Source organism: Podarcis filfolensis (assembly GCF_964270895.1).
Source record: "Podarcis filfolensis genome assembly, chromosome: 4".
Lineage (NCBI taxonomy): Eukaryota > Metazoa > Chordata > Lepidosauria > Squamata > Lacertidae > Podarcis > Podarcis filfolensis.
The window spans coordinates 81,240,104-81,265,726 of NC_139607.1; the positions used below are offsets into that span (position 1 = coordinate 81,240,104).

The 25,623-nt window shown below is 42.4% G+C and overlaps 2 protein-coding genes and 1 long non-coding RNA gene across 11 annotated transcripts in view; 2 read left to right on the forward strand and 1 right to left on the reverse strand.

Moving 5' to 3' along the window:
- CRYL1 (crystallin lambda 1) overlaps positions 1-25,623 on the forward strand; it is a 37,613-nt gene that overhangs the window by 8,318 nt on the left and 3,672 nt on the right. The window contains exons 3-7 of the mRNA XM_083609287.1: positions 2,823-2,949; positions 12,259-12,420; positions 14,845-15,039; positions 22,023-22,128; positions 24,039-24,145. Coding sequence (XP_083465413.1) covers positions 2,823-2,949; positions 12,259-12,420; positions 14,845-15,039; positions 22,023-22,128; positions 24,039-24,145 — 697 coding nt within the window. The remainder of the gene's footprint in view (positions 1-2,822; positions 2,950-12,258; positions 12,421-14,844; positions 15,040-22,022; positions 22,129-24,038; positions 24,146-25,623) is intronic.
- LOC310760567 (uncharacterized protein) overlaps positions 1-25,623 on the reverse strand; it is a gene marked incomplete at its 5' end in the record, with an annotated part of 100,525 nt that overhangs the window by 5,338 nt on the left and 69,564 nt on the right. For 2 of the 9 annotated variants that reach the window (XR_014547011.1, XR_014547012.1), the window contains one exon: positions 4,441-4,531. The exons of 5 other annotated variants lie outside the window; for them this stretch is intronic. Coding sequence is in view for 1 of the 4 variants with exons in the window: in XM_083609329.1 (XP_083465455.1) it covers positions 19,807-19,956; positions 20,095-20,193 (249 nt within the window). Of the gene's footprint in view, positions 1-4,440; positions 4,532-10,341; positions 11,245-17,492; positions 19,957-20,094; positions 20,194-25,623 lie in introns of those variants that run through there. 2 more of the 9 variants (XM_083609329.1, XR_014547013.1) reach the window with 2 other exon arrangements.
- Positions 15,749-17,358, forward strand: LOC310760631. The gene is made up of 2 exons (XR_014547083.1): positions 15,749-15,895; positions 16,219-17,358. It is a non-coding gene; the product is annotated as an uncharacterized lncRNA (long non-coding RNA).

Genomic DNA, 25,623 nt, shown 5'->3' on the forward strand with positions numbered 1-25,623 from the left:
TAAGAATTGAGTTGGTTCTGGCTTAAATTCCCATGTCCAACTTCCTGAGAACTTGCATGATGTACCACTGAAATGTCACAGAGAAGTTATGTTTCTAACATTGCCCCATCTTATATCCATGTCGTTGCAAACTTCAGATGGTGATCACAAAAGTTATCCATACAGACCAGAGTTTTCTTTGTTGAGGGTAGAAATGTGATATTCTTTGCACTACCAAAATGGCATTGCCTAGGTAACAGCAGAATGAACAAGCAAACAAAACACTTGCGGAGAGAGGGTTCAGCAAAGCAGTTTCATGTTTCTGAGTGTTTGGTGGTAAGGGATACTTAAAAGTGTGAAGAGGAATGCATTTTTTTGTTTCTCCTTCAGAATTGATTTGACTGAACTAAGGGCTAAGCAAAGCCCCTTGTCAGATTAGTGTTTCACTCCCAATTGCTTTGTTAAGTTGTTTACCCTGATTTCTCTGTCTGTAATATGAGGAAGCATCTAATTACCTATGGGTGATGGGACTGCTATTGTACAATACGAAAACATTACTGCTCTAACAATAATCAACATAAGGCTTTGCCAGAAGCACGGACATGTGAGAAGGAGCGCCAAGTTGTTTTCAAGGTTTTGTTTCATTTCAAGGTTTTCCCCACATCCGGTATTTGTTTATTGCATACGACTCGTTTTTAAGTTGTGACCACTCTGCACATAACTTTAAACACCTCCTGGTTGATGAGAGCGTTGCAGGTCCCACTTGCAATATACTCTGCATGAGAATGGTGGAGACACGAGCAGGTTGAGGAAACTGGCAGATTGATGGCTGGGCAATCTGTATGTTAATATTGTCTGGGACATCACATTATGCTGTGCCTCCATCGAATAAGAGTCTGCCTATTCCTGCATAATCTTTGCTCAGTCATCAACAGACATGCAAAAGGTTTTCATGTGCTGCAGAGGCTGGAAAAGTTCACATGTTTTGTGGTACGGTGGTATATAAATATTTCTATGAATAAATGAGTAAGATATAAAAAGGGCAGCCAAAACAATCAAGGGGATGGAGCAATGGGGAAAGGTTGCGGCATTTGGGAATTTGTAGTTTAGTGAAAAGGGACGCGGGTGGCGCTGTGGGTTAAACCACAGAGCCTTGGACTTGCCGATCAGAAGGTCGGTGGTTTGAATCCCCGCGACGGGGTGAGCTCCCGTTGTTCAGTCCCTGCTCCTGCCAACCTAGCAGTTCGAAAGCACATCAAAGTGCAAGTAGATAAATAGGTACCGCTCCAGCGGGAAGGTAAACGGTGTTTCCATGCGCTGCTCTGGTTCACCAGAAGCGGCTTAGTCATGCTGGCCACAAGACCCGGAAGCTGTATGCCGGCTCCCTCGGCCAATAAAGCGAGATGAGCGCTGCAACCCCAGAGTCGGCCACGACTGGACCTAATGGTCAGGGGTTCCTTTACCTTAGTTTAGTGAAAATGCGAGTAAGAGGCAACATGATAGAATTATACATGGCACATAGAAAGTGGATAGAGAGAAGTTTCTTCTCTCATAATGGTAGAACTCATGGACATCAGTGATGGCTCCCTGGAGGCAGTGGTGACCAGCAACTTGGATAGCTTTAAAAGAGGATTAGACAAATTAATGGCAGCAAAGGCCATCATGGTTGTTCTCCGCCTCCATAGTCTGAGGAACTAGGCTTCTGAATACCAGCTGCTGGAAACTGCAGGAGGAGAGAGTTTACTTGGGCTCTGGTTGTGAAAACAAGATGCTGGACTAGATGGGCAATTGGCCTGATTCTGATCTGCTACAAGGAAAAGTTCAAGGTCTTGGTACTAACATATAAGGCCCTATGCAGCTCAGGACCAGGTAACTTGAGAGACCACCCTATCCCTTGTATGCCCAGGAGGTCGCTACGGTCTGTGGAAGAGCTCCTTCTGCAAATTCCAAAGATATCAGAAGTCTGCATCTTGGAGCAAGACTTTCAGTATGTCTGTCCCTTTTCTTTGGAATAGCATTTTGGGATACAAGAAGAGCCCACCATTTGCACTTTCCGGAAACAAATGAAGACATTTTTGTTCTGACAGGCTTTCCCAGCTGGATTTCTGCCAAGGGTGTCTGTATTGTATTGCTTTTGCCTTTCTGGTTTTTTAAAAAGAAAGTATTTGCTATTTTGTGCTGTGTTTAGCCATTTTTAGCTATTTTTTATTGCACACCACCATGAGATGTTGCCATGGGAGGCAATTAATAAATGAATAACAATGTTTGCATTGTGCTCTGAAGCATGAATCTAGAGAATGCCATAAAAAGGTAAAGGACCGCTGACAGTTAAGTCCAGTTGCAGATGACTCTGGGGTTGCGGCACTCATCTCGCTTTACAGGCCGAGAGAGCCTGCGTTTGTCCACAGACAGTTTTTTTCGGGTCAGGTGGCCAGCATGACTAAGCTGCTTCTGGCGCAACGGAACATCGAAACCAGAGCAGCACACGGAAACGCCGTTTACCTTCCCGCTGGAATGGTACCTATTTATCTACTTGCACTTTTTGGCGTGCTTTCAAACTGCTAGGTTGGCAGGAGCTGGGACTGAGCAACGGGAGCTCACCCCGTTGCGGGGATTTGAACTGCCGACCTTCTTATCGGCAAGCCCAAAGAGGCTCAGTGGTTTAGACCACAGCACCACCCGTGTCCTTGAGAATGCCATACAGTGCACCATATTTCACAAGGGTTCCATTTAATAAGTATGCATGGAAAAAGTTAATCTTTCCTGTGGTATATTTTTATTAGTACGTGTGATAAATAAAACTCAAATAAAACTTATTCTGCTGTTCTTCTGTTTTCAAACAGCAAAGAATTGAAAGAACTAGGAAAGACAGGAATGCTGAAAGGTACTCTGACAGCTGACAAGCAGCTGTCTCTCATTAGCGGCTGCACAGATTTAAAAGTGGCAGTAGAGGGTGCCATTTACCTTCAGGTGAGTACAGTACATGCTTGTTTGCTTGAAATGGCCAAAGGGAGGAAATTTTGTGGGGAATTCTCTGGCTTATTTATGCTCTAATCATTTGTTCATTCACCAGCTTTATCTCATAGTTGGATGAAACTAAAAGCACCAGCCTCTAAATACAGCCTTGACTATGCAGCAGCTGGTCATTACCATTCCAGCAAAACTTTTACATCTAATAGAGCTTAACTGACCAAAAATTGTAAGTGGTACTCCTACCTCTTTTCACTGGCAGTTTGTGGGCCAAGTAAATGATAAGTTTAAATCTGGTTTAAATCAGCCACACTTAATATGTAAAGTTTTCAGAACTCTGGTTAAAGGATGTACTTTTGTACAGAATCTTTTGTGGTTAGGTTGTGCATAAAGAATATACCAGATTTTAATAAATAGGTGATTTAGCTAAGTGCAGAAATGGAAATTCTGTTGCTTCAGTCAGTTCAATTCTATTCTATTGCTTCATTTTACTAGTGTACCCCCAGATAAATAAACTTAAAAGTGAAAGTAGTGAAAAGGGTCTTATTGTACATTTTGCTACCCTAGTTGTACATGTATTTCATAAGGGTTGTTTGTACATATCCTGATCTGGATTGATGCCCTGCACTGGCAACTTGCGGGGGAGGGGCATACTCTCAAAGGCAGAACTATGCAGTTAAGGTTCCATGTAGTTTTGTGATGTAATACTATAAATAGACAGAATTGCAATACCGGTAGCTCTCATCTTAGACTGATTTTGCAAATGTGACCACAGAAAATAAAATAAATAAAATGGGCGGGAGAACAGGAAACACCTCCCGCCGCAGAAGAGATCTCACAGGAACCCACATGCAACCTTCCCAGAGCCTGGAAAGCAAGCGGGGCACGGTGGGGGCTTAAAAAGCTCTTTTCGCAGTGGGAAAACACAGTGTGGAAAGAGCTTTTAAGCTCCTCCCCCTGCCTTACTTTCCAGGTTTCTGAGACGATCTCACCACAACTTTGCAGAGCCTTCCAAAGGCCTTGCACGACCTGCTCAGTAAGCAAGCTTGAGGGGCTTAAAAAGCTTGCCATCTTGGGGGAGGGGGCCAGGCCCGCTCAGCACTGGCCTCAGAGAGATAGGAATGGATGTGCAGGACTATTTGGGGGTGGGGGTTTGGCTTTGCATAATTTTGCTTATACAATCCCCCGCTTAAGATAACTTATACCTGTATATTCCCGCTGCTTCTTCTTCCAGAAGAGGGAGCTGGTGCATTGAAGCTACTGCTAAAGCAAGCATATGATGACTTAAACGTATCTGACACTAACCCCTGACCAGATTTCCAATGAGTTATGTATCTCACAAGCTTTGTGTATGGCCAGTGCTTAGTCAGAGCTTTGACTAAGATTTCTGTACCCCCATTTACATTCTGTTGCCGTCCTACAATGGCCAGACTTGTACCGTGTCAAGAGAGGCTGTGAAATACCAAACATAGGTAACTGCTTTGTACTCACTCAGACCATTAGTCTGCACAGTTCAGCAGTGGTTGTCCAAGATTTCAGACGCAACATTCACAGCTCTGCCTAGAGATGCTCAGGATTGACCCTGGAAATACACACACACACACACACACACACACACACACACACACACATTTCATTTAATACATATGTTAAGGAAAATATAAGTTGATCACTTATCTGGAGCCCACCCTATCCCATTCTTCCTGCTCCTTGGCTGATCTCAACTAAAGCATCCCTGACAAAAAAAGCCATCCGACCTCTGCTTTAAAATATCCAATGAAGGAGAGTCCACCACCTTCCAAGAAAGTCCATTGCACTGTCGAACAGCTCTCACTGTCAGAAAGGTCTTCCTGATGTTTAGTCGGAATTTCATGTCTTGTAACTTCAATTCATTGGTTTATGTCCTGTCCTTCGAAGCAGGAGAAGACAAGCTTGCTCCATCCTCCATATGACAGCCTTTTAGATATTTGAAGATGGGTATCATACTTCCTCTCAGTCTCCTCTTTAGCAAGCTAGACATACCCAACTCTCTCAACCGTTCCAAACCCTTGATCATCCTGGTCGCCCTCCTCTACACATGTTGCAGCTTGTCAATAGCCTTCTTAAACTGGACATAGTATTCCAGGTGTGGTCTGACCAAGATGGAATAGAGTGGGACCATTACTTCCATTGATTGGAACACTATACTTCAGTTGATGCAGCCTAGAATAGCATTAGCTTTTTTTGGTGCTGCCTGTTGAGTCATCCTAAGCTTGTGGTCTACTAAGACCCCTGGATCCCTGCTCTTTAGATGATAATGTTTATTATCTTGATCTCATCAAAAATGAGGGTCCCTACTGAGTTTGTGGACCCTCCTACTCATTTTTTTCTGAATGAAGGCCTTTGACATCTGCTCTAATTTTCTGTCCTGGTGGCTCCAGACACTGTGGTTCTCAACCTGTGGGTCCCCAGATGTTGTTGGACTACAACTCCCATCATTCCTAGCCAGCATGACCAGTGGTCAGGGATGATGGGAGTTGTAGTCCAACAACATCTGGGGACCCACAGGTTGAGAAGCACTGCTCCAGAGGTTACTTCTGCTGTGGATGTGCTACCCTAGCCCTGTCATATATACGGTAATTTCACTGCATTCCTTGGAACTCCTGTCATGAACATTGTCCTTAAGAGTAGAAATTCTTTTTTAAAAAACCTGTTAAGAGAATGTTAATGCTTAAAACTTCCTAAACTACGTTAAACAGATAAAATCTAGCGAGTTCTTTTTCGTTCTCCTTTGTTTCTTATTTAAAATTTTCTCTTTCCTTCACTATATACAGCGGGTAAACTTACTTGATAGCCATAAAACATTAGTTGTCTAGCATAATGCAAATACTCTTCATATTAATTGATTTAGGTATTTAGGTACCGTTCTTCCATCCCTGCTTTTCAATTTACTTGGCCTATGGTCACTTATTAACTAAGCAAAATTATTGGGAAAAGTGTAATCATGGTCTTAAATGTTTCCCACAGAAGTCAGTGGGGCTTTAAACTAAAGTTGCTTCCAGGGAACTTTGCTATTTTAGGGTGGGATTCAATCACATACCAGCAAATCCAGGTTACACAATGATAGTTGACTGGAATGTCTTATGCTGCAGACCAAGTTCTCTAAAGGATTGGACATTTTGTGCCAAAGTTGGACAATTCAGTGGGAAGTGCAGGATAATACTCACTTTGACATAATGTCGTTTAGCCTTCCAGCAATCAGATTGGAGTCAATGCTCAAAACAAGTTCCCTGGAAGTGCCCTCATTCTCTCTTTAAAGACCATTGGTCTCAGTTGTTAAAGAATGGGCTACTTGATGTCATAATTCTGTTAATTTTATACAATGGTCATAACAAGGTTGCCTTGGGGAAATGAGAAATGGGATATTCTTCTTGAGAGCCATCTTTGCAAAAACCTATAAATACCCTCTTCAAATATCATTGGCTTCTATCCCATAAGCCCTACAATTGAACAGGAGAAGAGCACATAGGTGTAATATTTGGTTATCTGCAGCCTCTCAATTTTACAAAGTGATATGAATGTCCACTCACTCACTCTCATTCCTCCAATGTGAGGTTGTGGTTCTCGAAAGTCCTATTTTGTATTTGTTTTGTATTTTTGGACTTTGTCTTTTGTTAGAAGATAATTCACCACAATTAGTAAAGGCTCCGAGTTATTCAGTAAGTAAAGCATAGCTACATAGTTACTGGAGTGAATATTATCTGTATTCATGGTTGACTTTATTAATACCAATAGAAATCTGATAAAAATCGGGCAACGGAAGTGTATAGTCTCAATCAGGCATGACCAATCTCATTATTGTAAGAAATGTTGTTATACATAAAATTCATTTGAAACTTTTTCAAGGGTTTTGTGGTTAATATGGATCAAATGTGGAAGTAAATCTGAATAACTCGGCTGTATCCCATGCGACAAAGCTTGGCTACAGCCTGCAGTTAGGCTGGAATCTGAACGACATGCCAAGTCATGACTTAGTTCAGCACAGTGTGCAACAGCACAGTGACTGGTGAAGGAGCAAAGAACCGTGACCTCTCTTGGAAGTGGCACGATCGCATGTTTGTGCCAAGCTATGTTCAATCCAGGCCAGTTAAAGTAGTAGCAGGCCTGGGTGAGGAAGAATCGATTGCCACCCTCTCCATAAGACACTTTTGACATATTATAAGGAGGGGCTCTCTTTCTTTCCTCCCTCTGCTTTTAATAATCTGAGCAGCCTGAGTGAAGTGTTGCTAGAACATTCCCCTCTACTTCCTTCAAAATCCTTCATCCAATTATTCAAGGCAGCAGCTGAATTAACAAGGCTGGGTAATTGTGGTTCTCGTTTTTCATCTGTCCTGTTCACACTGATAGGGGCATGGTATACACACTGTCTTAACTTATAACTGCAAGTGTTCCCATGGGATGAGGGAGGCTGTTGTGGGGTGGTGGGCTTTTTCAGTCATAAGGCCACCTTCTCATGTGAGAATGAGAATATAAGCTATGTTATCTTTCCATCCAGGAAAGCTGATATTATTTTAGTTCATGGGCACATTCCAACCATACAAAATACACAGAGAGTGTGGAGTAGGGCTGGGGAGGGAGATAACCCAGGGAGAATCCCAAGGGCCAGGTAGGAAGGCCTGGAGGGCCAAACTCAGACCCTGCACCTCACCCCTACTCTAGGGCCTTCCCTTGTTACTTCTCGTAAGATGAATTATTTGAAGGAGAACTCCTGCACTTCATGTTCTCCTTAATACCAGTTAAATCAGAGAATTAGTACATCTGCTGTACTTGCCAGCACTTGCCTGCCGCACTGCAGAAATGGTGCGCACTCTGATGCTGAGCAAACTGAAATTCACTTATGCAAGCTTTGTTTCGTCATTTCTTAACCAACGGTTAGTCCCTCCAGGCAGCTCCAATTCTTTTCCCTTTCATATTTGCACTGTGAAGAACACTCTTTCAGCGGGGATTTGGCAGGAATATTTGCTTTTGACTTTCAGGCATCACTTGAAGACACTTCTTCGGCCGGCAGGCCTATGCAGCTGTTTAAAACGTTTTGATTAAACACTCAGTTTAATGATTTTTTTTTACTTTTTAAATTGTTTTTTATGTTGTACAGGCTGCCCTGATATCTTATGAGAAGGCAGTATGAAAATACTTCATAAATAAATAAGCTTCAGGGGTTTTAAAGAACCCTGATGCAATCCATCTGCTATCTGCTCTGAGTGCAACTACCTACTTCTAACATTTTCCTTATATTACTTTCCATAGCTGCTCATGTAAAATTATGTGCAATACAAACAAAAAATCCCCGAAATGGATCTGAGTACAGGTCAGCACTTGCCTGCTGTGCCAAAGATATAATTGTCATTCGCTCTGCGAGTGTGGTATGTTTCTGAATGACATTTTTACAAACAAAATACCTACCGTAGCATAACACACAAATCTTAATGTTGGGATGTAAAGACGTTCAGTGTCAACATAACAAATAGATGTCCTGTTGGCTGCAGGCATTCCCACTTAATTCTTACTGCTTGCTAGCCCCATCTGCACAATACTCTCAGCACCCTTAACAAAGTAGACTTCCCAGGATTCTTTTGGGGGAAGCCATAACTGTTTAAAGTGATATGATACCTGTTTTTACATGTATAGTGCAGCTGGTGTGTTATTAATTGCAAATTGGGTCTTTGAAGTACCAAAAGGTGGCTCTGTAATTGGGGGCAGAACTTTCTGAAAATCCAGGGCATGACTTCAACTTAAGAGTCGCAATATTACAAACATAGGCTTTGCAGTATTAGATATTTCTAGCCTTTACCCTCCTAGGGCTGAACATTCAGTGAGGGGGAATGCCTCTTACTGTGAAGGGATGTTGGGATTGTAGAAGCTGGCCACATTTGCAAGTCTGGCTGTCTTGAGAATGGGGCCAATTCACACCATAAAGGTAAAGGGACCCCTGACCATTGGGTCCAGTCTCATGACTCTGGGGTTGTGTCGCTCATCTCGCTTTATTGGCTGAGGGAGCCAGCGTACAGCTTCCGGGTCATGTGGCCAGCATGACTAAGCCTCTTCTGGCAAACCAGAACAGCCCACGGAAACACCATTTACCTTCCCACCGGAGTGGTACCTATTTATCAACTTGCACTTTGATGTGCTTTCGAACTGCTAGGTGGGCAGGAGCAGGGACCGAGCAACGGGAGCTCACCCTGTCGCGGGATTCGAACCGCCAACCTTCTGATTGGCAAGCCCTAGGCTCTGTGGTTTAACCCACAGTGCCACCCGCATCCCTAATTCACACCATAGACATACAGTGGTGCCCCGCAAGACGAATGCCTCGCTAAACCAAAAACCCGCAAGACGAAAGGGTTTTCCGATTTTTTAGCGGCTTCGCAAGACGAATTTCCCTATGGGCTTGCTTCGCAAGACGAAAGCCCATAGGGAAATCTCCGGGGACAGCGGGGAAGCGCAGCGCGCCTTCTCTGTTCCCGAACCTGTCCTGAAGGCTTGCGGTGGGAGGTCCGGGAACAGAGGAGAAGGCGCGCAGCGCTTCTCCTCTGTTCCCGGGGCTTGCGGTGGGAGGAGGGTTTTTCCTCCCCACCGCCAACATTCAGAAGGCTGTTCTGAAGGCTGGCGGTGGGAAGAAAAGCCCTTCTCCCGCCGACAGCCTTCAGAAGAGTTCCCCCAGGGCTGCCTAGGCTGCGGATAGCAGCCCCGCGTGAGGGGCGCTCTGCTATCCGCAGCTTGGAGAGCCCTGCGGGGAAGTCCTGCAGGGCTCCCCAAGCTGCGAATGTCTGCCCTGCGCGAGAGGTGCTCTGAAGCAGAGCGCCCCTCGCGCGGGGCAGCAGGCTGCTATCCGCAGCCTAGGCAGCCCTGGGGGAACTCTTCTGAAGGCTGGAGGCGAGACTGTCCCCGGACCTGGTCTGAAGGCGGTCTCCATAGGAACGCATTAATTGATTTTCAATGCATTCCTATGGGAAACTGTGCTTCGCAAGACGAAAAACTCGCAAGAAGAAAAAACTTGCGGAACGAATTAATTTCGTCTTGCGAGGCACCACTGTACCTTATACAGTGTCCTAGCTGGGGGGGGTAGTTGTGTTTTTTGCCGGGGTGAAGCCTCCAGAGGGATGCCATTGAGGCTCCCAGCCCTTCTCTCTCTCTCTCTCTCTCTCTCTCTCTCTCTCTCTCTCTCTCTCTCTCTCTGTTTATGTGTACACAAATGCACATGCACACGGGGGTGTCAAATTGGGTCTTTGACAGAGGTTAAATAAAGCTTGGTTTCACCTTTATATAAATGTGAGTAGCCACCTCTGATTTTGAACTGGTGAATTCCTTCTCCTGGATCTCAGCCTTTTCTCCCTTTTAAGAAGACACTTTAAATAAATAAGTAAAAAGATTCAGCTCATGTGTAGTGAGTACCTCAAAATTACATATTGTAAAATTGCTCCATTTAGGTACAGTACAAAACATACTTGAGGACTGGAACAAGTTGACTTTTTCTTGGTGATGGGCACATAATATCAGAGTAATTCACAACAGTTCAAGTGTTCGTTGAATTAACTGGGAATTCTCTCATGATGCTGTTCTGGTACTTTCAGGGACAGTGTGTGCCTATGGCTTTTAACCACAATTGTCTGCATTTACATTGTAAACCTAGGGCATGCATTTTTTAAAAACACCTAAGGGGGAAGTCTCAACAGTGAATTGTTGTTAAAGCCAACAATTTGGCATGTCCTAATTGGGCTTTTACAAGGGTCAATTAAGTTGAAATTCAGGTTACAGCAATAGCCTTTTTTTCAAGTGTTAAAGTTTTCAAATAAGGTTCTACTGTTTTGGTGCATCTGAGCTGTGTGATCCTCAGCAAAACAGAAATGGGCACAGGAATATACAATGTCCTTTTAAAATTCACTCAGGTGGACTTGTACTGAGGTGAGCTGGCTTTTCAGTACTAGGCCTATCCATTTCATGTTTGATCTTTTTCTCAGGGTGATCTGAATAGTTTGAGAAGCTCTGTAGTTGGTCGCAAGTGATGAAGGCCCGGATTAATAGCTGGTTTAGAGCTAAATTTTCCTTCTATTCTTCAGGGAGTCAGTCTCCCTAGCTAAGAAAACAAATCCATGCTTGACAAGGACAGAAACTTTTATTGCACCAGTCCAACAAATTGAATACAATTGTGCCACTATCAAAGAAGCCCTCAGCAAATGGTCTATTCAGAAGCCTTGCATAATCATTGTAGGTTTGAGTTTCCAAGAGTGTTGAGCTTCACCTCTGTGACTATCATCTGATCTGAAAGAAAGCTTTGGGTTTCAGGTGGAGAATCTCACAATAAAACTATTCACTGCTGCTCTTTTATTAGTTTGAACAAGTATCTACAGAGTTCTAGCCTTGTGACTTTGCTAAAGGAAAATATTTAAAGGTAACCCACCTTGCAGACTGAACCGATCCAGGAATTACGAGCAAAGCCGTGTTTTGCACCAATAAAGGGATGCATTATAGTTGGTTCTGATGTTCGAAAATGGCCCTATTCTATCACTCAGAACTGCAGTGGTTGTTGACTTTAAAAGGTCAGTAAAATTCCATCCTGTGCAAACTTCTTCCCCAAGCCCCAAAATTTGGAGCATATAACATCTGCCACAAGCACAGTGATTTCTCAGTTAACTGGTATACTTTATAAAATTGGCATTGTAAAACTTTGAGGAATTATTGGTCTCATGGGAAATGTGTTTTACTCTAGACGGAAGTTTGCACATTGTTTTTTACATTATGTAATCAGGATCACTGAACAAGATAAAATAAAATGTTTCAAATTATAAGAGATAAGCTTTTCACAAATAAGTAGAAAATAGTTGATCTCAAAAAATGCTTTATAAATGTATTAAATAAATATTCCATCATCATTGGGGCATTTAAATGCACAGACATGGGTATTATTTTCAACCTAGATAGTACTTACATGAGATGAAAAACCTGTTTTGATGATAGGCAAGTTATCAAAGACTTGTTTTTACAAAGCTAATAAAAGGATACCACTTTGTAAAAAAATATTGTGATTTTACTAGCTCTTGTATCTGGTACAATCACTTTTCCTTAAGCACAGCATCTGGAAATGTTGATCCTAAAGATCCATAAAGTGTTAGCTTGACAGTGGAAAGTTGTAAGCTGTTTCGATTTATAAAGAAGTAAGCAGATGTTTGTTTGCCACTTTTCAAAATGACTTCTTAGTTTATTTCTAAAGAGTTTGTGAAATGTATGTAATGGGTGTCTTTATTAAATGATTTCAACTTTTTGTGTGTGTTCTAGGAGTGTACGCCTGAGAACCTAGAACTGAAAAAGAAGATTTTTGGCCAGTTAGACCTTATTGTCAGTAATGATGTCATACTTGGCAGCTCAACCTCTTGTCTTATGCCTTCAAAGTTGTTCACCGGGCTAAAGCACGTTAAGCAATGTATAGTGGCACATCCTGTAAGTACACCAAGATACTTCAGTAATTTATTGTGTTGAAGCCTAAATTTGTGGTGTTCGGCTTGTATGTCGTAAGTACAGTTCTTACTCATTTATATGCAAGTTTTCCAAAGGGATGCCACTTTGATATGTTGCATTAAATCTATGATGGCACAGTTTTGCAAGCTACCCTGGGAAGAGTGGTATAAATACGGTAATCAGTAGAGCTGGGCAATACCTGGTTTTCCACATCATGATATATCACCAGCTAAACATGGTGATATACCAGTATATCACAATTAACATTTACATTAGAAAAGCCAGTCCGGATCAGAACAAAGTCCTATCTAGCTCAGCATTATGCTGCTTGAAGTGGCCAGATAGATGCCAGAGGGAAACCCACAAGCACGACAAGAGCTCAGTGGTCCTCATCTGCTTGTGATGGCCACCAGCTGCTTCTAGTATTGTAATACAGCCATCAGAAGCTTTAAGAACGTAAGAAGAGCCTGCTGGATCATCTAGTCCAGCGTCCAGTAATGTATGGTCTAGTTGAGATTCCTGCAACACAGGACTAGATGATCCTTGGTGTCCCTTCCTTGATTCAACCAGATGTCTGTGGGAAACGCACGAGCAGGACCAGAGCACAAGAGCACTCTCCTCCCTCTTCTGTGGTTTCCAGCAACTGATATTCAGAAGCATTGCTGCCTCTGGTCATGGAGGCAGATCATATTCTTCATGGGATGGGTAGGCTTAGTGGCAGAGCAATCTTCTTTACATCCAGAAGCTCCTAGGTTCAGTCAGTGCCTTTCCAAGTTTTAAAAGACCTTGGTTCATTTTTGTCAGGGTCCATTGTCAAGACATGCACCCAAGACAGGGTCAGGGTCTGTTGTCAAGACATGCACCCAAACTGGGCTTGGGAAAGACAGGAAACAACTTGGTCTTCCCTCTGTGAATTCAACTCTCAGATCCTACATTTCCCTGAAACTTGTGGCACAAGCTTTTGGTTCCCATGTCCCACTTTAAGTTGGACCATAACCAACGTAGGCATGTGCAGCTGAACCAACCACATACTAAAGTAAAGGTAAAGGGACCCCTGACCATTAGGTCCAGTCGTGGCCGACTCTGGGGTTGCAGCGCTTATCTCGCTTTATTGGCCGAGGGAGCCGGCGTACAGCTTCTGGGTCATGTGGCCAGCATGACCAAGCCGCTTCTGGTGAACCAGAGCAGCGCACAGAAATGCCGTTTACCTTTCCGCCAGAGTGGTACCTATTTATCTACTTGCACTTTGACGTGCTTTCGAACTGCTAGGTTGGCAGGAGCAGGGACAAAGCAACGGGAGCTCATCCCATCGCGGGGATTTGAACCGCCAACCTTCTGGTCAGCTGTTCATACTGCTCTCCTGTTAAACCCTTCCCTCTCACCCTCAACTATTTTGCATGTGTTAAATTTTAGGTTGTAAGCTTGTCAGGGAAGGTGCCTTTCCCCTTATACTCTGTCAAGTGCCATCCACACTGATGATATGTTACAGGTGACTCCCCACGTATGCAAGGATGATGTTCCAGGCCCCCGCACCCATAAGTGAAATCACATAAAGTGGGGAGTATCCTCTAAACACCCTTTAAACTGCCCCTCTGCCGCTCTCTTGTCAATCCATACCAAAAAAATACCGTATCCAAAAATATCCACAACTAGAATTGAAGCTCTGGGGCTGCCAGGCGACTGGTGCATGTGAAGGAAAGTGGCTGTTGCGCTACTCTGCACATCAGCTGCTAGGCGGGGAGGCTGAGCAGCATAAACAAAGCTCAGCTGCACCTCCAGTCTCTTCGGGGCTTCTTCCGCCCTCACTGGTGCCTCTTCGGGCTCTGGGAAGGGTCTCCCTTGCAAGCCACAAGGACTCTGCAGCTCTCCCTCGCCATTTCCAGGTTTGAATTGAATGATTTAAATTATTTTCCAGTGCCATGCAAATACGTGTCCGTCCGTGAGTAGAATGCTGGGTGGGTGTGCCCATATTATCATCTAATACAGGGGTCAGCAACCTAAGGCCCATGGGCCGGAAGCAGCCCAAGGAGGTTTTTTGACCGGTCCACGAGCCGCCCCCGAACTGAGCCACTGGTGCAGCGCGGCGCGGGGACATGCTTCCATGGTGCCGGAATTCGCGTCTGCGCAGATGCCGAAAATTGCGGGCGCGTGCAATCCGGCCAACGGAGAGATCTCCACGGAACCGATCTGGCCCAGGCAAGATAAACCTTGCTGACCCCTGATCTAATACTACTATTGGAGGGCTTGCCTCATGTCAATAATACTGATTTTCATAGAATTGGAAGGGAACCTCAAGGGTTATCTTGTCCACCCCCAGAAATGCAAGGATCGCAAATTATGTTAACTGGCCATAAAAGTATGTTCATAAATATATTTCTTTTCTTTCTAAATATGTTTTGTGTAAAGGTAAACCCACCATATTATGTTCCTCTGGTTGAATTGGTTCCCCACCCAGAAACTGAACCTTCTACAGTCGAGAAAACCTATGCTCTGATGAAGAAGATTGGGCAATCTCCAGTTCGGTTGACAAAAGAGATAGATGGTTTTGCTCTGAACCGACTCCAGTATGCAATCATTAGTGAAGCATGGAGACTTGTTGGTGTATGTATGATTTTTATTTTTTAACTGACTTAAATGTGCTTCCAGTAGACTACATTGTACTGCTTAGTCTGGAGATCAGTCTCGTTGAGCTCAGTGGAGCTTACTTTTAATAAATAGGATCAGAAACTTATTATTATTTTAAATTATTTAATATTCCGAAATATTTTAATTATTTTCTTAACAACCCCTGTTCAATAACATTAACTGATAATTAGTCAATGCTAAAAAAAAAGAGAGACGCAAGCTAAGTTGCACAGTAATATGAGGAACACTCCAAAACAATGCCATTTTCATTCAAGCCCAGAAGAACAAGGTGAAAAGGTCAGCGAGAGAAATATTGATTTTCATGTTGTTTCCCTTCGTTTCCTGTTGCATTCAGAAGGCTCTGGGTATACTTTATAACATTTGTGCTCAGTGAAACAACTATGAAAGTAATCCTTTAAGCAGCAGTAAGCTCAGCTTTCAAGAATCACATCTCTCAACTTTTGATAATCATTTGATACAAGGGAATAAAAGACAAATTCCTCCTGCTGCTGCTTTTTTGGAGTGTAGTTCATTATGGCTTGTAGTGACATTGCTTGTAGCATTTCCCACAGTTACATATTCTCTGATACTCGTTATGACCTCCTTGAGCAAAAAGGCAATTTCTCAGTCTCCTCTCTTTGCCTTGAGTTTCAATGGTGAAGGCCATTATTGTTTTTCCTTTGTGTGTAACTGTAAACAATGTGTGATGGCAAGGAAGCATTGTTATGCATGGTTTCCTATATCTTTCTCTTGATATCATAGATCAGGTGTAGCCCTGACTATGGTGTTGGATTCCAACTCTTATCACTGCCAGTGGTCAAGGAAGATGGGAGTTGGAGGAGCCCAACAACATGTTGTTGTTTAGTCGTTTAGTCGTGTCCGACTCTTCGTGACCCCATGGACCAGAGCACGCCAGGCACTCCTGTCTTCCACTGCCTCCCGCAGTTTGGTCAAACTCATCTGGTAGCTTCGAGAACACTGTCCAACCATCTCGTCCTCTGTCGTCCCCTTCTCCTTGTGCCCTCCATCTTTCCCAACATCAGGGTCTTTTCCAGGGAGTCTTCTCTTCTCATGAGGTGGCCAAATTATTGGAGCCTCAGCTTCATGATCTGCCCTTCCAGTGAGCACTCAGGGCTGATTTCCTTCAGAATGGAGAGGTTTGATGCCCAACAACATATGGACAGCCAAAAGTTGCCCACCCCACCCTCATTCTTGTATGTGAGTTGCTTCACATGGGGTCTTGGGGTTAAACTGCATATGATATGAGTTTTCAATCAGTGATGTGGTTGGAAAAGTTTCTAGCGCTTTACTTTTCTGCAGGAATTTTTCCATTTCATAAGTTCATTAGTAACAATGTGTGGATGCCAACTTGTTGGCATGTGCCTGTCTCGAGAGGCAATGGAGTGTGCCTCTGGGGATGAAATCAAACTGCTGCATTTGCAGCACTGAAGTGACCTCCCCAAGGCGCAAGCCTGAGAACTGGGTACGGAAGTCCTGGACAGCACCAGAGGACAAGACTCCCACCCCCAGCCTCACTGATGTGGTCCAAAGGAAAGCAGAGCAATACATTTGGCACCAGCTTGGCTGCAGGAGTTGCCAGAAGGAGGCGTACAAGGCAACATCCAACCATCTTAGGGGCTCCACTCCAAATTTGTGTAGGGTTTACTCCTTAACCTTTTCTTCTCCTGAAGATGTCCCTCAGGATTTTTCCTTGGAGTTTACTCCTGAAGCCTTTCTCGTGGATGAGTATAGCCACAAGGCAACAGAGGTGTAGGAACTGAGTTTTCCTTCTCCTAGATGGGCAACCTTCCCAGGTTGATGAGCCCTATCTGCCCCTCACTTCCAGAAACTGCCTTCTTGACTGTTGGACCCCCTAATGGTCTCATCCGCTTATTCTGCCAGAGCCTGTCCTAATAACTTTGCTAACATTTTAGATGGCTTGTTACCAAATTCAAAATGTTTTTGTCTAAGAAACATTAAAGATCTCCCCTACTTCTGAACTTGCATTTATTCAAGCTGTTGTCTTGACTCTTCAATTGTTCACCTCCTTGCACACTTCTGTTTCGTTTGTGCAGTTATTGTTAAGTGCTAATCTTAGTTTTTAATTGAGTTTCTTGTGGAATATTCATTTTCTTTATTTCTGACACCTTTTAAAAATACAATTATACCTCTTATATGCCTTAACTGCATCCCATATAGTAGGCTAAGAGACCTCTGGTTCCTTTGAGAAATATATTTTAACTCTTTACTAATACTATTTACCAACTCAGGATTATTAAAATACATTGCATCCAATCTCCGTTGCCTAAACATTATTTCATTCCCACTTAAAATAGTATGAATACAACACGCTGACAGCATAATCCATTCATGGAGTTTTACCATATTCTAGGGAAGGAAACCAAAGAAGCCCATAAAGCAACTGCTTTTACAGGTTCATCTTCTGTTTGAGTTTTTAAACTCATTTTGAAAACAGATTGTGCTATAGGGTGGGAGATGCTTTCGACACGTCAAAGAATAATCAAGCCAAGTCTGCTTTTGCTGTAATGTGGGACGTGCAACTAGTCACCACAGCGTGACCTGTGACCCCAGTGATCTTGCAGGGGAGGAGATCCATAACTCCCACTTGCTGCATTGCAGCAGCAATGGCGAAAGGAGAAGCAGAAGTTGCTCATGGTGCTTTTGTAATGTGTGGAACTGAATAGCTTATTTTTCTTCCTTTATTTTGTTGCCCCCAGAGAGACCTTTGGAAGGCACCATTAGGACAGCAGCTACTTTCTTCACTGCTGCTTACCTGGCTCAACAGTGAGCAGGATTTCTTCCTAAGGGAATTAGTCAAAGGATTTGTAATTGTATGTTGTAAGACTGTAAAGAACTCCTAAAAGCACAAAGAACAACAGGTAGTCTTTAAAAGACACTCTTTTGGCAGCAGGGACAAAATTATTTGTGTGTCAATTGAACATCTGATCTGACTTACTAAGGGAATGTGAAATTTGAACTTGTCGATGGCCTTCTAGCTATAGACATGCCAGCTATTTACAGATTTCTAAGCACTTTTTAAATAAAGGCCTTATTCTGTTGTGGGGGGAGACATTTTGAAGTATAATAATACCGTACAGCAAAATTTAATATCTCGACATCATGTTTTGTCATTATTTATTTTATTTTACCCAGAAATAAAGGAGTGACTTGTACATACTTTGTGGATTCCCTAGGTACACAGAAGTACACAAGTATGTTAATTTGGAAAACAACATCCAGACAAGAGCCTCAGAGCTTACAAAAATATTATGGCATCTGAACCGTGGGTGTGGGTGGGTGTTAGGGATGAGGAGTAGAGTCTAAAGAAACATTAAGTCAAGTGTGGGTCTATCAGTTGAATCTATAGTTGAGACATCCAGTGTTTTTGTGTGTCAGTCAAAGGAGAAAATAAAAGGAAATGGAGGACAGAGAAAGAAATTAAACTAGCCTGCTCAAGTCCCTGACAACTTATATAGTAAGTATCCTGGAGAAGGGAAAATAGATTTTGTGCTGTAGAGTTCCTGATATCTGCAAGCTCTTGAGAAAATTGCCAATGAATGGAATTCACCAAACTCCTGTTAAGGACTTCTTTCAACACTGCTTTTGGTTTTTAAGATGCATTTTAATGGAATGATCTGGAGAGTATATATGTATGGCGGTATGTCAGATTGGCCACTGGCATCGTTTTTTCTGGATGGTATTTCTGCAGGGACCTATATCGCTGTGTATTTTATATAACTTCTAGACAAATGTCTACCATAGCTCTTTCTTCAGAATCGCAGAATGGCTCCAAACAGCACAATTCACTGAACGTGCAATTACGTGCCAGTTCAACTGGTGATGCAGGATTGTGGTTTCTGCTATGAGTGTTACAGATCTGCATTACCAACTAAACAGGGACAGAGCTGTGTATCTGTAGCCCTCTGGAAATGAGGTCTGCCTTTCCGTAATTTCCTTAGTTATGCTACAGAAACTGTTCCGTATGCCACGATGGAATGTGACTTTCTTAGCTAAGAATATGTATTCTAATCTAAGCCTTATTTAAAAAATGGGGGAAACCCCAGCTTTGTAAATATGTTAGGGATAGCCTTATAGAAGTTTTCAGCAACCTGTGGAGCAGCCAAGAGGATGCACTTGTCCTAACCTGTTTTTAGGGTGTGCTGCTATTTCTTGGAAATGTACCCTGTAGATTTAACTGAGCTTTGAACAGCACTTTGTGACGGATGCCACATAGGAGATTTGGGAGTTTCCTGAAAGCGTTGGCATGTTGAAGCCATGCAAATTGCCTACATGATGCAAGCAGCTTCTCATAGCAGTTGTGTGGCACCTGCATTGTCTGTATTCAGTCATCTTGTTCCAACCATGAAGACGCACACCTGGGAGAATTCCATTTTAAAAGGCACTTTTAAAGCAAAAGCAAAATTTGTACTGTAGGTGGAAACCATAATTGTTCAAAAGAAGTGAAAGTGGGACAAGAACGCTTAACATTTCTTCTGAAATTCTGCTCTCTTCTACTCATAATCTGTGCCCTGCCCCACCCTGCAGGATTGCACTAATGTGCCTTGCATAAACTGGAAAGTCATTACTTACATACAATGTACAGAGCAGCTTCATAATAGTTTATGCAGCCAAGTCTTTTGAAAAGAATTGTTATTTTTGGTTTTAGCTGCCAGCATCAAATTTAAATGCTCATTTATTCTAAAAAGTCAAATATTCTAATAATCAAAAGTATACAGTTTGATATCCAAAGCTGTTCACTCTGGTCTCTTGCCCCTCTCTGCTGTCTATGTCATCATCATCATCATCACCACCACCACCACCAAATATTTGTACCCTGCCCAACTGACTGGGTTGCCTCAGCCATCTGGGTAACTTCCAACATATATAAAAACATAATAAACATTTAAAAAACTTCCTGCCTTTCCTCTTTCCCCCCAGATCTCAGTTGATAAGTTAACTACCCTAGTTTCTTCTTGCCCCTCCATATGTCCCCTGCGATCCCATCCTCACTTGCTTCCTTGAGGGATCTCTCCTGTTGTTATCCTTCCTCCCTTCCACATAATCAGCCCCTCTCTCCCGCTTCTTTGAACATGCCAATGTCCCACTGTTCTAAAAATAAACAAATAAATAGAATATAAGTGAGTGTATTTTTAAAATCATCTCCAGCTTTTCCTCATTTTCCCTCTCTGCGTTGGTACATGCTAACTCCATGTTTCCTCATTAAATCCCATGGCTTTTGGTACCACCTATGCGCAGATGATAGCCAGCTCTATCTCTCCCTCTCACTCTAATCCCACATCTCCTGCTGCTTTTCTCATATATTTCTGTGCAGATGCTTTGTTACCGTGTCAAGTTTAAATTAAACTGTTTACTGTATCTAAGCCTGAACTTCTTCCATCCCAAGCCTTCCTCTCTCTGTGTACACTTTGCTTATCCTTTTATAGTGTTAACATTAAGCCTGTTGAACAGGCATATAGCCGTGATTTCATGTTTTACTCATTTCCTTTGTTCCCCATGTTCAGCCCATGCCCAAGTCATGCTGCTTCACAACATTGTAAAAATATGGCTCTTCCTTTTCATCCCCTTAGCAAAAAACTGCTCCATGTCCTGGTTATCTCTCACCTAAACTACAGGAGTTTTGTCCTGTGGTTTTCCATTGTCTCAGCTTGGTCTCTGGTACTCTTCCGCCCAAATCATCAAACTTTCTCATTAGACTGATCATGAGTTAAGGTAAAGGTAAAGGACCCCTGACAGTTAAGTCCAGTCGCGAACGACTCTGGGGTTGCAGTGCTCATCTCACTTTATTGGCCAAGGGAGCCAACATTTGTCCACAGACAGTTTTTCTGGGTCATGTGGTGAAACCGGAGCAGCGCACAGAAATGCCGTTTACCTTCCCACTGGACCAGTACCTATTTATCTACTTGCACTTTGACATGCTTTTGAACTGCTAGGTTGGCAGGAGCTGGGACCGAGCAATGGGAGCTCACCCTGTCGCAGGGATTCAAACCGCCGACCTTCCGATCAGCAAGCACTAAGCTCAGTGGTTTAGACCACAGCGCCACCCACGTCCCGATCATGAGTTGCCTACCCTTAAATCCAAACACTGACTTCCTCGCTATTCCTTGTCATTACTTTCAAAGCCTTCCAAAACCTTGCTCTTCTATCCCAATACCTTTATATCTCCAGCTCAGCCCACCACTATCCAAGATTCTCTTGCTTCTTCCAAAGACTCTTTGCTCTCTACCAAATATACTTGGATTTACATCTCAGAAAACCTGTGTGATGCTTCCGTTATTAGTTTTTAGATGTTTTAATTGTTGGCTAGGGCTGATAAAGTTGTACTGGAGGGCCAATGCTTCCACACCACTGCCGTAAAAGAGACAAAGCACACTGATACTATAATATAAAAAATGATACAGTAATATAGGAAGGTAACTCTGTAGCTAACTGTAGAGAATATAGTAGAAGAAGAAGAAGAAGAAGAAGAAGAAGAAGAAGAAGAAGAAGAAGAAGAAGAAGAGTTTGGATTTGATATCCCGCCTTTCACTCCCCTTCAGGAGTCTCAAAGCGGCTAACATTCTCCTTTCCCTTCCTCCCCCACAACAAACACTCTGTGAAGTGAGTGGGGCTGAGAGACTTCAGAGAAGTGTGACTGGCCCAAGGTCACTCAGCAGCTGCATGTGGAGGAGGGGGGACGCGAACCTGGTTCACCACATTACGAGTCCACCGCTCTTAACCACTACACCACACTGGCTCTCAGTGATGTATGTGATGTAATACATGTATATAATATATACGGTTCATTTAAGAATAGTAACAGATTTGTTTACTTAAAACCCTTCTGTTTTCAATATATTCTCCATCCCTGGGATGAGAGATTAAGCAAAGAAGTAGAATTTGTGAAGTTCTTCAACATTCATAATGTTCTTGCCATGCAGGATGGAGTAATATCTTCTGATGATCTGGACCTTGTAATGTCTGATGGCTTGGGAATGCGGTACGCTTTTATTGGACCCCTGGAAACCATGCATCTGAATGCAGAAGGTATGCCATTTGTTCCACTAAGATTTAAACATGGGAGTTTCCAAGGCAAATGTTTCATGATATGGAGTTGTTGTGAATATCGGTTTAACAGGTCAGATCTAAGACCTAAATCCTGTTCTTCTTTACACCATAATCTTCAGTATCAGGATGTTCCGGGCCATTTGTAAAAGCTGTTCCAAACATCACCATGATGAATGATAAGAATTGGCAACATGAGGTACTTCATTAAAGAGGAGAATCGGGTTTAGATAAAGGATTACTGCTTTGGCATGTAGCTTTATCCCCAGTTCAGGCCTGGTAAAAATGGTTTTTTACACGCAGCTTGTGGGTGACTAGTGTTCCAATTCAGAGTGTCATCACATAGAAGCACCCTAAGACTAGGTCTACACAATATATGATCCACCAAAACAATAATAAACTTCCAGTTCTGTATTGTGACGTGCAAGGAGCTCTACTCGCATGCTGTCTCATACACACACACACACACACACACTTTTTTGCATTTCTAGGTAGAAAACAAAAACAAAGTTAATTCAGCCTGTGGTGAGCTGTGTCTGGTCTGGTCTGATCTATCAAAAATTGTGCCAGACTGTTCTAGTCCATTTGGTACATTTCATGTGCTAAACATCTCCAGCTACAGATCCAGGAACAAAAAAATAAGAGTTACTTCACTGGCTTGACTGAGAAAAGAAAATAATTCCAATCCCTTAGACTTGTGGAAGCTTGCTGGGTCCAACTTATTCTCAACCTTTGGGGATACTACACAAATGGAACTTGTTGGGTTGTTCCATTTGTTCTGGAAGGGAGAACCTGATTCATTTTTGAAGGGTCTGAATTTAAAACAACAACAACAACCACCCATAAACCTATAGGATATCCAATGGACTTCACTATTTGGGAAATGAATGCCTTTAGCTGCTCCTCCCAAGGATGTTGCTTATGGCTGCTGTCCTGTCTGCACTACTGGGACTTGCTTCTGAGTAGGGTCGTAAGAGTCTTTGCTCTGCAATGACAATCCTTCATAGATGGGAAGGGAACTGACTGTAGGGCACTGTGCCAGTAGCCTTGTGATTAGAGAACAAGTGCCAACAGCAAGTCAGTGAGAACACAGAGAGAGGGAGAAACATGAGAACTGAATGCTGACAGACAGAAAGGAAGCCCTTAACATTTTTTAACAAGAGAAGTACTATAAGGATATCTAATTGACTTAATATGATAATGGTGAATGCTGATTTTGGGTCCAGTGAGTTCTTATACCAGAGCTGGGCATTTTAAAATTTTGGCATAGCAGCACTTAAAAAGAGAAAGAAACGCTATCAGATCCTTTTAGTGAAAAAACCTGCCAGCAATACAGTGCTTCTAGAGACATTTTCTCATTTACCTATCACAGTATTATCTTAACACAAAGTACCTCCTGTGTGGGTGCCTAATCTTTTGAGGTTCCACATTATGTGGTAACATTATACGCTTGTTTTCAAGCTTTCTGAATTACTTTAAGCTTATAAAAAAAATCACCTGCAAAACAAGTAGGTGAAACTGTATTGGATACTATGCTTCAGGCAGCTCCCCCATCATAATCTCTGTATATTTCTGTAGTATTCATGACAGCAGGATTATTTCATAGCTAACGCTTCCAAGTTTGAATCACTCAAGAGATGGAGTAAATATCAGTGGGTGATATCCATTAATATAATCAGAGCAGATCAATTGTTTTCAATGGATCTATGTGAAGTAACAACCACCAGCTACTCCAGACATCTTGTAAATATTTTCTTTTTGTCTACATGATTTGTACTTCTCAAGTTTGAAATTCTTCTCAGGTCTGAAATTCTGTTGGTTTTATGGTTCTTTGTATATGTAGAATTCTCTATTTAGGAAAGACCAACAAGAGATCTCCAATTGTATTTCAGGAATGCTGAACTATTGTGACAGATACCGTGAAGGTATGATACGTGTCTTGAAAACCTTTGGGCCAATACCGGATTTTGCAGGGAAAACGGAACAGAAAATCAATCAGGTACATGTGCAAATTGGAGTAACATGACATCCATCAAACTTACAGCCTGCATTTAATATCTTAGTTGTTTTTAGGAAACAGCTCTTACCCATTTTTGGTACAGTTTACACATCAGTTGGCTTTTGTTTGGAAGTTTAATGAACAATGAATTCCAACACTGTATAAATTAATAGATGTTGAGATCAGCAGAGTCAACCTGGGCCCAGTTTGCATGAACTGCAGGCATATGACTCAGTGAGCAATTGCTCATGGCCTGCTACCACTTTGGGTGGCACTTCTGCAGTGTAGCATACAAATGAATTGCGCATACGCACCACCTTTACCTGTTGTACGCCCTACATCATTACATTAACCACATGCAAAATAAGAAGGCAATATGGCTCTAACCAAAGGCAATGACAGTTTGATCTAAAAAAGGGGGTGAAGGAACCACTATACATGCCCAAAGGACCTAACACTGTATTTTCGTCAGAGGTAAGTTGAAATGCTCAACTTTGGAATATTTGGGTCACCTCATTAATTCAACAAACTGGTTGTCATTATCTGGAGCACTCTTACACATTGGGCAAAAATGCTTCCATGATACAAAGCTGAACCTCTTCTTGCTAGTCATGTTGTTCTTTCCACTCTAGGATGATTTAACATTCTCCATTCAGTTCCTTTAATGTATAATCTTCCCAGAACAGCCTGTCTCATTCTTATCTTACTGGCACCAGTGTCTCTCTTAACTTTCAAGGCCCATTCTTGTCTTTATGCCTCACAAAAGCAGAGGCTTAAGTATTTCACCTTACGTAAGTTACCTCTCTAAGGATACACTCAAAATGACATCTAAACAGACAAATTGCTTTACAATGTCTATGAGGAGACAAAAAGGAGGTCAAATGCCCAGCATGTGCTTACGCCTACAGGGCCAAGGACCAGGAATCTTTTATGTTGCTTAAAAACGCAGTGGCATGACAAATTGGCAGGATTATTGTAATAACCTGCAGTTTCATAAGAGTATATAATTAAAGCAGATTACTAAAAGAATAAGTTAAGTTAAAATATGCAGGAAATGATAAAATAAATTTAAGGAACTGCAGAAAGAGGAGGAAGGAAGTCAAGTTTTGAAATCTTTAAATGGCTGCAAAACTATTGAAATGTATATAACCGAAAACCATAAATAAAAAATTAAAATAAAAAAACACACAATGGCATTGTTCAGGACCAGATAAGAATAAACAGGATAAACCATGGTTGCATCCCACTTTGATTACACTGTCTGATGTTTATTTTAAAAAACACTTTAAAATTAGTCTACGCATTATGATTCCTGTACAAACTTCTTTCTCTAGGACTAACGTTAACATGATATCTCCAAAACTGTAGCCCTAACTAGATGGATGGGAGATACCTGGATTTACCATTTGTTGTGCTATATACTGGTGGCGCTGTGGGTTAAACCACAGAGCCTAGGACTTGCTGATCAGAAGGTTGGC